The 12,500-nt window shown below is 47.5% G+C and overlaps 1 protein-coding gene across 2 annotated transcripts in view; it reads left to right on the plus strand.

Moving 5' to 3' along the window:
- Positions 1-12,500, plus strand: part of LOC147034978 (myoferlin-like) — a 424,490-nt gene that overhangs the window by 69,774 nt on the left and 342,216 nt on the right. For both annotated transcript variants that reach the window (XM_085891822.1, XM_085891829.1), the window contains one exon: positions 1,533-1,661. In XM_085891822.1, the coding sequence (XP_085747948.1) occupies positions 1,533-1,661 (129 nt within the window). The remainder of the gene's footprint in view (positions 1-1,532; positions 1,662-12,500) is intronic.

A 12,500-nucleotide genomic window follows, 5' to 3' on the forward strand; every position in this document is an offset into this window, starting at 1 on the left:
GATAGTTGCCATCAGTTGCACAGCCATCAGTGATGCCTAAAGCTGTGCTCAATTGGACTATCCATGTATTGTTTGAACTTGCCTCCACTACCCGTCTGAATTTTCCACCAACATTAAATGTCATAACCTCATGGAGCCGTTTGCATGGATTGTGTGACTGACAAAAAAAAAGCACAAGTTCTTGCAAATTGATTGATGTCAGATCGAGTACAGGATCTGACACTGAGTTTCATCCTTGATTGAGCAACATGGTGGAAACATCCACGTTGCCTTTCTAATGTGCTAACAGATGAAGTGGTAATTTGCATTCTCGTATCTTTCTTTTTCTTGACTGTTAAATTTACCAATGTGGCATGTTGTATGTACTGTAGCAGTCTTTAAGATAAATTGGGTTCACTGCAAGCGAAGTAGCATGTGTTAAAGCTTCTAATCTAATTCTAATATCAGTATATTCCCCATCATTGTAATGGCAAGACCACAGTCACTGATAACTTAAAGTTTTTCAAGTGACTATTTTTGGAGTCTTCACTATGTCACCACCACCACAGTTACTTTTTTGTCATATAATACACAGTTTGAAGTTGGTATTCAAGCATGATTTTTATTTTCAGAGGACCTATTAAGTTATCAATGGCATTTGTTGATTGATATCTTGAAAAAACGAAAAACACAAGATGAAGAAAACAAAAACTTTTATCAATTTGCCAAGAACAGCGACTGACTTGGAGAGATTGTATTGGAAAGTGGCCGAACAGCTGATGTCGGTTTTAATGATTTAATACTGCCTCATGAGGAATTGCACCCCACAAAAGTAGAGATTTGATACAAATGTAGAAATCGAGCCATTCAACAGCACTTAGTACTTTCTGGACAAGTATTTATGATTCAAATGTATGTCCAGCTTTGGAACGCCGACCTGCATGGTCCCAAAGATGTACCATTTTGCCACAAATTTAGATTGGAAATGTGTTAAATTGCAATTTCAGATTATCACCATGGTCACAATCCTCTAAAGATGTGAACATGTCTCTGTTGGACAAATAATCACCTGTGCAGGTGTTCTTGGTGACCATGCAATGTATATTTCTCCACAAATATGGATTTTCTTTTTTTAAGAATCACAGCAGCCATCTTGGTGGCTATCTTGAATTTTCACATTTGACAGAAAAAACGACGTTTTTAAATTTTTTTTTTTTTTTTAATTATAATGTTGTATTATGGGAAATGATGACATAAATGTTGACCCATTTTAACAAACGGTGCACATGAGACATATTTCCTCCACATGGACCTCTGCCTGACTCAGTGTTAAAACCACTTCTAACCAGTGATTTACAAAAGAAAACTTCCAAGCAATCTTGCATTTATTTCAATCCAACCCAACCCAAACCAAAATATTTTTTCCCCTTTATTAAAAAAAAAACAAAAACAAAAGTATGTGTTAAGTACCCTCGTTAAGATGGTGAGATGTGGATAAAGTATGATTTTAAATGACTTCTTCCACTGTGTAAAATTCCTTGGTTATGTTGCAGGTGCGAGTTCACGTCATAGAAGGAAGACAACTCCAGGGGGTGAACCTCAATCCTGTGGTCACAGTGAATATTGGAGGTAACATGAAAAAAACAGCAGTGCAGAGAGGCAACAGCCCGACATTTGACCAGGTAATATTTCCTGTCATTGAAAGTTTACTTCAGTTGAAAATCTGTGAGTTATGGAATTGCTGTCTCAAAGTCATCTTATTGTTAACTGAGGCAGGAGGAAAGTATTACTAATTACAGCAGCTGATCGATCATGTGCAATCTTTCTGAAAGAAGTCAGTATAATAGCCACAACAATTATAAAAGCAACAATTTTGTTTTTTTTAATGGGATATACCAACAATTGAGTTGATCTTGCATAATAATCCTGGAGGAAACGAATAATCTCTTTTGTGTCAATTCATGGTTTAGTGACTGATATGTCAATTCATGAACCTCATGATGACAAGGGGATGTTAATGCTTCAAACTCACTGTTATTGATCAAATTTTCTACTTTTTATTTTGCCATCATCTAACATCCTAAATTCATGTCCCCTTAAATCAGAGGACGACTAAAATTTCCTTCCTGATCTTGCAGTGCTTGGATTATTTCAACTCTGTTGGCAGATGTGTTTGCCTCTTCTCTCAGGCCCGTGCAACTTATTTCGAGCAAGCAAATACCATGTGCCGCTTCGCTGATGGGAATACTAAAGAGGGGGGGAAAGAGGGGGTGAGGGGGAGAGGGGGAGAGGGGGAGAGAGAGAGAGAGAGATGGATGAAGAAGTGAAGAAGTGCAGCGGTGTGGGAGCAAGGAGGGTTGGGAAAAGGAATAACAGTGAGGTGAGGGGAAGGGAAGGCAGACGTGTGGTGGAGCATAAATTATGATTCATACTGTCTCATCAAAATTATTCTGCATGGAAACCAAAGGATCTGAAATACATTTTCTACCGGTCATACTGCAAACACAGCCTGGAGACAAACACCGCCAGGACACGTCCAGAGATAAAACCTGCCGGACGCATCTGGAACCAAGCTGTCTGGACAAACACTGCTCGGACACATCTGAAGACAAACCCCCCTCCGGAGATAAACTCCCATCAGGACATAAATACCACCTGGACGCATCCTGTCCGGTGGACAAAGCTGTACAGACGCGTCCACCGTCCGGATGCAACCACTGTGCAGACGTGGAGGTAGTGAGTGAGGAATGGGAGGAGGGTGCTGCAATGCATGGGGAGGAGGTAGAGCAAGAATGGGACAAAAAGAGAGAGGTGTTAAGGTAGGGGGGTTAGCAGAGAGAATGCTATGCTTAATGTAACGCGCACGCACGCGCACACACACACACACACACACACACACACACACACACACACACACACACACACACACACACACACACACACACACACACACACACACACACACACACACACACACTGGTGTTTGGCCAATATGGGCAATTTTTCGGAAATGGGCAGGTTGGAGTCAGTGTGATTACCAACTAAAAACGTACTCTAAACAACGCAAAAACCTTGAGTACATTTCACTGAAAAACAACGTTGCATATAGCGACATTTCAGGGAGATGGTCACAAACACTAATCTTTAAAAATAGTTGCATGTGACGGGTGGAAAAAAAAAAATTGGCTCGGTAATTTGGAAAGGACCTTAATACGGTAAACGGCTCAGAGATTGGGTGTGATGTCACAACTCGCTCAGGATGACTAAGGATGACGGGGCACGAACCGCTCGCTCGGGATGACGGGGCACGAACCGCTCGCTCGGGATGACGGGGCACGAACCGCTCGCTCGGGATGACGGGGCACGAACCGCTCGCTCGGGATGACGGGGCACGAACCGCTCGCTCGGGATGACGGGGCACGAACCGCTCGCTCGGGATGACGGGGCACGAACCGCTCGCTCGGGATGACGGGGCACGAAACGCTCGCTCGGGATGACGGGGCACGAAACGCTCGCTCGGGATGACGGGGCACGAAACGCTCGCTCGGGATGACGGGGCACGAAACGCTCGCTCGGGATGACGGGGCACGAAACGCTCGCTCGGGATGACGGGGCACGAAACGCCGCCGGGATGGACGGGCACGAAATCGCCGGGATGACGGGGCACGAAACGCTCGCTCGGGATGACGGGGCACGAAACGCTCGCCGGGATGACGGGGCACGAAACGCCGCTCGGGATGACGGGCACAAACGCCGCTCGGGATGACGGGGCATGAACCGCTCGCTCGGGATGACGGGGCACGAACCGCTCGCTCGGGATGACGGGGGCACGAACCGCTCGCTCGGGATGACGGGCACGAACCGCTCGCTCGGGATGACGGGCACGAACCGCTCGCTCGGGATGACGGGGCACGAACCGCTCGCTTCCGGGATGACGGGCACGAACCGCTCGCCGCTGGGATGACGGGGCACGAACCGCTCGCTCGGGATGACGGGGAGCAGACCGCTCGCTCGGGATGACGGGAACGAACCGCTCGCTCGGGATGACGGGGCACGAACCGCTCGCTCGGGATGACGGGGCACGAACCGCTCGCTCGGGATGACGGGGCACGAACCGCTCGCTCGGGATGACGGGGCACGAACCGCTCGCTCGGGATGACGGGGCACGAACCGCTCGCTCGGGATGACGGGGCACGAACCGCTCGCTCGGGATGACGGGGCACGAAACGCTCGCTCGGGATGACGGGGCACGAACCGCTCGCTCGGGATGACGGGGCACGAACCGCTCCCTCGGGGTGACGGGGAATGAACCGCTCGCTCGGGATGACGGGGCACGAACCGCTCGCTCGGGATGACGGGGCACGAAACGCTCGCTCGGGATGACGGGGCACGAAACGCTCGCTCGGGATGACGGGGCACGAAACGCTCGCTCGGGGTGACGGGGAATGAACCGCTCGCTCGGGATGACGGGGCACGAAACGCTCGCTCGGGATGACGGGGCACGAAACGCTCGCTCGGGATGACGGGGCACGAAACGCTCGCTCGGGATGACGGGGCACGAAACGCTCGCTCGGGATGACGGGGCACGAAACGCTCGCTCGGGATGACGGGGCACGAAACGCTCGCTCGGGATGACGGGGCCTGGCGCTTCAGCTCGGGATGACGGGGCACGAAACGCTCGCTCGGGATGACGGGGCACGAAACGCTCGCTCGGGATGACGGGGCACGAACCGCTCGCTCGGGATGACGGGGCACGAACCGCTCGCTCGGGATGACGGGGCACGAACCGCTCGCTCGGGATGACGGGGCACGAACCGCTCGCTCGGGATGACGGGGCACGAACCGCTCGCTCGGGATGACGGGGCACGAACCGCTCGCTCGGGATGACGGGGCACGAACCGCTCGCTCGGGATGATAAGGCGCGACACAAAAGCATCCGCAGTGAATGAACGCTTCACTCCGAATGACGTGTCCTGGCAAAATCATCCGCAGTGAGTGAACGATTCGCTCACAATGATGTGGCACGGCCAAAGCATCCGCAGTGAGTGAACGATTCGCTCACAATGATGTGGCACAGCAAATGCATCCGCAGTGAGTAAGCGATTCACTCAGAATGATGTGGCATGGCCAAAGCATCCGCAGTGAGTGAGCGATTCGCTCGTAATGGCGTGGCACGGCAAATGCATCCGCAGTGAGTGAACGATTCGCTCATAATGATGTGGCACAGCCAAAGCATCCGCAGTGAGTGAACGATTCGCTCATAATGACATGGCATAGCAAATGCATCCGCAGTGAGTGAGTGATTCACTCAGAATTACGTGTCACTGCAAAAGCATCCACAGTGAGTGAACAATTCACTCATAATGATGTAGCACGGCCAAAAGCATCCGCAGTGAGTGAAGGGTTCGCTCATAATGACGTGGCACGGCAAATGCATCCGCAGTGAGTGAGCGATTCACTCAGAATGATGTGGCACCGCAAAAGCATCCACGGTGAGTGAATGATTCGCTCATAATGACGTGGCACGGGAAATGCATCTGCAGTGAGTGATCGATTCGCTCATAATGATGTGGCACAGCCAAAGCATCCGCAGTGAGTGAACGATTCGCTCAAAATGACGTGGCACGGCAAATGCATCCGCAGTGAGTGAGCAATTCACTCAGAATGACGTGGCTCCGCAAAAGCATCCACACTGAGTGAATGATTCTCTCATGACGCGGCACGGCTGTAGCATCCGCAGACAGTGAATGATTCCCTCAGAATGCCGTGGCACGGCAAAAGCATCCGCAGTGAGTGAACGATTCGCTCATAATTAAGTGGCACGGCAAAAGCATCTGCAGTGAGTGAACGATTCGCTCAGAATGATGAGGCATTGCAAAAGCATCCGCAGTGAGTGAACGATTCGTTCATAATTAAGTGGCATGGTAAAAGCATCTGCAGTGAGTGAACGATCGCTCAGAATGATGCGGCACGGCAAAAGCATCCGCAGTGAGTCAAGGATTCACTCAGAATGACATCACATGGGACTGCTATTGACTCTCGGGAACTCGGTAAGTGGCATAAGCACTCCAATTAAATGGCTGCATACCATATAGGATCCTTTTAACTTTAAAGCCAGTCTTCACTGTGCACTCAGCGGTTAAAGAAGTAAAATGAATTCATTCAAATAATGACTTTATCCTCAAAAGAGTTGCTGTTTAATGAAGAACAATCCTGGAGACATCGCAAAGTTTAATCGCCTGTGAAATATACATTGCAGATAATCCACCATGTTGCCTGCTTGTCTGTGCACGCGTCACATGGTACATCGTTCGCGGTCCACGCAAACGTTATAACTTTATTTTAAAACAACTTTATTTTATCAAACTTACAGACTGGTCTCCTATCACTACTTTCTCAAACATCAACTCATCCTGGGAATTCTTTCAAAGAAACTTGCTCTCCCTCATGCACAGATTTATCCCCTCTCGTGTTCAGTTGTCCTACCCTTCCTCCCACCCTTGGTTTACTGAAGCTTGTGGCGAGGCAGTTGTCCTGAAACAACTTGCCTTTGCCTCATGGAAAGCAAACCCAACTGAGGGCAATCTCAGTTCTTTCCACAAAGCTCGGAACAAGTGTGTATCTACCCTCAGGAGAGCCAGAAATCAACATCTTTCTCATCTCAAGTCTGAACTCTCAAACCTCTCTCCCTCCTCAAAATCCTGGTGGCGTTTAATCAAATCTGTTTCTGGTGTATGTTCCCCCTCCATCCCCTCCCTTACCTCAAATGGCCGCACTGCTGATTCCACACGTGATAAAGCTGAATGTCTAAACTCGGTGTTTGCAGCTAAATCTTGTGTCCTAAACCCATCACTATCTCTACCCACTTTACCCAGTCGCACCCAACTGTCCCTGGACTCTGTATCTTTTTCTTCTGACAATGTGGAGAGCTTGCTTTCAAACCTCGAGTCAGATTCTGCAACCGGTCCAGACGGCATCAGCCCACGTGTCCTCAAAGCCTGCTCTTCTGCTCTTGCTCACCCTCTCTCTGTTCTATTCACCCTCTCATTTGCCCAAGGTCATCTGCCATCTGCTTGGAAATCTGCAAACATCACTGCCCTGCATAAAAAAGGTGCAAAGACAGATCCCTGTAACTACAGACCAATCAGCCTTCTCCCAATCATCAGCAAGGTTATGGAATCCATCATCGCTTCAGACATGAAATCCTTCCTCTTCTCCAATGGCTTGATTTCCAATCATCAATTTGGTTTCAGACAAGGTCACTCTACCCTGGATATGCTGCTTCTGCTCTCCCATCAATGGATGGAGGTCCTCAATGCCAGACAGGAAATCCGAGCCGTATCCCTGGACATATCACGTGCTTTTGACACAGTCTGGCACCCTGCACTACTCACCAAACTCTCTTCCCATGGTATTCAAGGCCATCTCCACTCATGGCTCCCAGACTTCCTCTCCTGTCGCAGTCAACGTGTGGCCCTAAATGGAGTTCTTTCATCCCCTTTTCCTGTGCAGGCTGGAGTTCCTCAAGGTAGCGTTCTGGGCCCTGTTCTTTTTCTGGTTTTCATCAATGATCTCTCGGACTGTCTGGAAAATCCTCTATTTCTCTTTGCCGATGACTCCACCCTCTGCCGTACCATCTGTCATCCCTCAGACCGGCAAGCAGCATTTTCTTCGCTCACTGCAGATCTGGATAAAATCACAAACTGGTCCAACACGTGGAACATGTCTTTCAATCCAGACAAATCTCACACTCTCACTATGTCTCTTCGAAAGGACCGTTTAGAAAACCCCCCCATCCACTTTCTCAACAATCCTCTGGAAGAAGTCTTTTCTTTCAAGCTTCTGGGTCTCACCATCTGCCATGACCTTTCCTGGGAAAGTCACATTTCCAACCTCGCCTCAAAAGCCAGTCGCCGTCTGGGAATCCTCCGTCGTGCAAAGTCCTTCCTCGGCCCTCTTGAGCTCCTGACCACTTACAAAGCTTTTGTCCGTTGCCTGATGGAGTACTGCTCTCCCCTCTGGGCTGGTGCTCCTGCCTCCCACCTTTCTCGGCTTCACGCTGTCAAAACCAGGGCATTTAAGATCATCGGCATCTCCCGCAATGAAGCTGAGTCTTTGGGCCTCTCACTCAATCACCACAGGTTGGTCGGTGGTCTTTCTTTCTTCTACCGAATCCTCTGCAGCCTTGCCCCCCTGCTCTCTCTGCGATTTGTCCCCACCACATTTCCACAGGGCGCTCAAGGTCCGCCAACAATCCCTTTCTGGTAAAACTACCAAAATCACGAATCACTGCTCATCTTCACTCTTTCATTCCTCTTTTTTCCCACCTTTGGAATAAACTTCTTCACTCTATTCTTTCCCATTCTTCCCTCCAGGCTTTCAAAACAGCTGTTCACCACCACCTCTTATCTTCCCCCATCCAAATCCTCGATCTTTTCTACCCCCGATAATCCACCCAAGCCCACTTCCTTCAATTCCCCTGCTTTCCTTCCTGAAAGTCCCTGTAATGTCCATCTTCTCTTCGCCATGTTCCCCGTCCCATCCCAATCCCTCTCCCTTCCACAGTTCACCTAATGTGTCTGTTCCCCACTGTTTTGTCCCTTCCACTCCCACCCCTCTTGTCTCATGCCTCCTTGCTGTGAGTTGTGTGTTAGCTCTCATACGAGCCTCGACCAAGGTATACAAAAAAAATAAAAAAAACGGTTTTTCACCAGATTGCTTTCATTCCCGATAGAGCACCTCCGAAACCTCCGAAAATATAGCCACTGATCTGGCAGATGCTTTGGATAAACAGTCCCTCTGGGGGACGGTGTGAAGTCAAGCAGTGAATGCATTAGGTCATATAGCTCAATGAGGTTGGTTAATTTTGCTGCATTCTTAAATCTTGGGAAGGGAGTTAGTGGAGAGCATATGTAATGCTTTATATCTTGGTGTTCACTCCACACAATTCTCCAAATAGTAGAAAAAGGTAAGTTTAATGTTTTGGAAATTTCAAATGTTCTTGTGTATATATGGAGGAGGAGTGACCATAGCCTTATTTGCTTCGAGTGAAGAGGTACATCGGCTTCGTTATAAGACTCATTATTTCTTTAAATTATCAGATTTTATCTCCAGATTTCGACACTTATTAAGTCTGGATGATCTCCGATCCTCAAAACGAAAATAATATTTCGATGATGTATTTTAATTAGTCTGTGAGAGTTGATCATGGAAAATCATTTCTATAATGCATTAAATCGCTCCAAGCTCCGTATTTGAAAGTTATAGCACTCACCAAAGCGATGTACTTCACAATTCAAAACTACATTTTTATTTATTCATACCGTACACCCCCTGTTTGAACATACCAATCGAACATTAGGAACCTCCTGGTAGTTCCTCAAACAAACATGAAAGCTTGACCATTAAACACTTTTCGAATATGCTCCTCAACGATGGAACTCACTGTCTTTTAAAATTAGCACAACCTCATCATATACGGTTTTCAAATGAAGTACCTCTTAAAAGCACACCCTATTTTTGCTTCTTTTTCTTAATTATTTTAATTTTCCTTTACCCTTTCTTTGTAAACCACTGATATTTGGTTGACAATAGAAAATGTTATCGAAGAAATAAAAATAATTGATTGTTTTCTCATATAAATGTGAGCTCCTGAATAAGTCGATGGACACTCTTAAACTGAGTAATACGGTCTCGCTTTGAAATGAAGGCCTCCAAGAATGAGCACAATTAAAACTTTCAAATAAATAATTAATCGACAACTATCACTGACAAATTGTTTGCCAGCCGAAAAGGTTAACAGGGAACCCAAATTCTCAGACCACATTGACACCAATTTATCCCTTCATGTGCTACAAAATAGATATGATGTCTTTTTCCGATATCTGGATTATAAAGTAGGTAATTTTGCGATTCAACGTCAAAAGCCTTCTCTTCTTGAGATGAGCTGTGATGTCGCATCAGGAAGTCCACTGTCATATCCGTATTGTCTCCACGTTACAGCGATGTACGATTTAACTCAAATGGCAAATAATTTTCGATTTTCCACAAATATGCTGAGTCGATGCGTCCTTTTTGCTTGCAAAGTAATACAAACTGAGATTATTTCATGCTACACCAATGGCCAAAAGACCCAAAGTTAGCCAGAAATTGGACGAGGTTTGTCCGAAATACCCGAGTGTGGATCGGGCCGACAAAGTGTTCGCATTTATGTTTGGAATATTTTACAGAGCATTGTCATGAAACAACAGAGGTGCAAGATCTGGTGGTTATCTGCTAGGTTATCTGTGAGGTACATCTCCAAAGAAGCAGACATCCATCTCTCAATAATATTCGCAACACAATTGTATTTTTGCAACATTATGCCCCACAAAAAAAATGTTTAACAATTGAAAAGAATTCTGGTATTGACACTTTCTGGAGCATTAATTCGACTTTCGAGATCTTAGACAGGATTAGATGGCTCAATATCAAATCAGTTGAAGTTTTTGATTTTTCACCTTCACATACAAATTTGGATTTGGCACTCGTGAGGGATTCTTTTATACTTCGTACTCTGTCTATAAAGGGTGGACGAGCTCATTGTAAGCCAATGGCCATCCATTTCTAGTGCCGAAACGTGTCTGGGGATGTCCTCCTATAGTTGGGTTTTTTTAGTATCATTGTTTTTTTTTTAGGTCGGTGGCAGGATTTGCATTTCAGCCACTGTAAAACCCTTCATTCCGCAAAAACATCCTAGAAATGCAAAGAAAACTGAAAATAGACTCTGGAGGAGTACCTCCTGTGCAGCTGCCCTTCGCAGGTCAGCTCACCGGATGACGGGATTGGGGCAAAGCCTTCGGGACCCCCACTCTGGGGGGGAAAAAACATTGGGTAACCTTCCCAGGATGGATTGTGGTAGTTTGTGTCAGGGTGGTGCTGAGGTGTCATCCACCAGACGGCGGTCTCCTTGGGTTAACCTGAGGCGGTCCCTTCGGGTGGATGCCTGGAATGTCCTCTCCCTAAGAGAGTATGATCACCTGTCTCTGTCATCATCTGAGCTCAAGCGTTTGAACATCGGTATTGCAGCACTCTCTGAGGTTCAGAGACTGGATAGTGGTGAGATCATGGTGGGGGGTTACACCTATTATTGGTCTCGTCACTGATTGTGACCATGCCCAAAGAGCTGCTGTAGCTGTGTCCAAATAGCTGATTCCAATGATCATTGAGGTAACACTGGTCAACAAGAGTATTATGAGAATAAGGATTCGTCACTCCTTTTGTGTCATTTCCTTGGTCTCTGGATATGCTCCGACAGACAAGTGATCTCACCGTGAAGGACACATTCTTTTCCACACTCGAGTCTGTGGTTGTTCAGTGCCCCAGGCGAGATACTATTCTCGTCTTTGGGGATTTCAATGCATCGACTGGAACTGGGAGGGATGGTTATGAGATGTGTGTTGGTCTCATGGGTCTGGACTGTGAACCAGAATAGTACTAAGTTCCTTGACTTTGCAAGACATCATGGACGTGGGTGGCTGGTTCATGGTTTCAGTGCCCACAGGCTCATCGCAGAACTTGGTATTCCAACACTGGTGGTGTGGCAAAGGAGAATGACCATGTGCTCATTGATGGTTGCTGGAGGATGATCCAGAACTGCAGGGTCCACTGGAGTGCTCAGTTCCTCAATACCGACAACAGGCTTGTTGTAGCAAATCTGAAGTTGCAGCTTAAATCTGGGAGAATGGTACCTTCCCAGCCTCGGCTGGATGTTGGCAAGTTCAAGGATGAGAGAACGTAGCTGAGGAATTCATGGACAGGCTGAGTGGGGCTTTAGAGGTCTGGGTGATTTGGTGAATCCTGAATTGTTGTGGAGTGCCCTCAAGACCACCATCCTTGATGTTGCCGGTGGATGTCTTGGAAGTTACTGGAGAGCAAAGAAGAATTTTTTGTGTCCAGTGACACTGGATACCATTGACCAGAGTCGCAAGGCCAGGCTTAATGGCAGAGCAGAGCTGTTCATGGAATTGAGGCGTAAAACTGTACGTGTACCGAGGGTGGACAAGGAGGACAATGTGCAAGGAACCTGAAGGGTTAGAACATCATCTGTGGTCAAGTAATTCTCGTCCTGCTTACGTCCTGCTTACATGATTGAACGTCTGAGTTCATGCATTGCGTTCTTCCAAGCCAGTCCCTCTGTGTGCTGTAGTTAGAGCGGAGGGTGATGGGCTCTTGAAAGAGGAGTCTGAAGTGAAGGCCCGCTGGGCCGGTTACTTTGAGGATTAGCTATACCAGGCTAATCCACCCAGCTCTTGAGTTGGATTTCAGGGGTGTTATTATCCCTACTGCTGACGCTTCAATTAACTGTCATCCACCTTCGTTTGTGGAAACGCAGGCTGCGGTGAACCGGTTGAAATGGGGTAAAGCTCCTGGGATCTGTGTCATCCACGCAGAACTTCTCAAGGCCGGTGGAAATGCTGCACTCATGTTGTTGCATGCAGTTCTGTGCTCTGCCTGGAACATGGGCATCATCCCAACTGAAT

The sequence above is a fragment of the Eptatretus burgeri genome, chromosome 1 (assembly GCF_056783735.1).
Source record: "Eptatretus burgeri isolate ZD-2024b chromosome 1, Ebu_testis_v1, whole genome shotgun sequence".
Classification (NCBI taxonomy): Eukaryota; Metazoa; Chordata; class Myxini; order Myxiniformes; family Myxinidae; genus Eptatretus; species Eptatretus burgeri.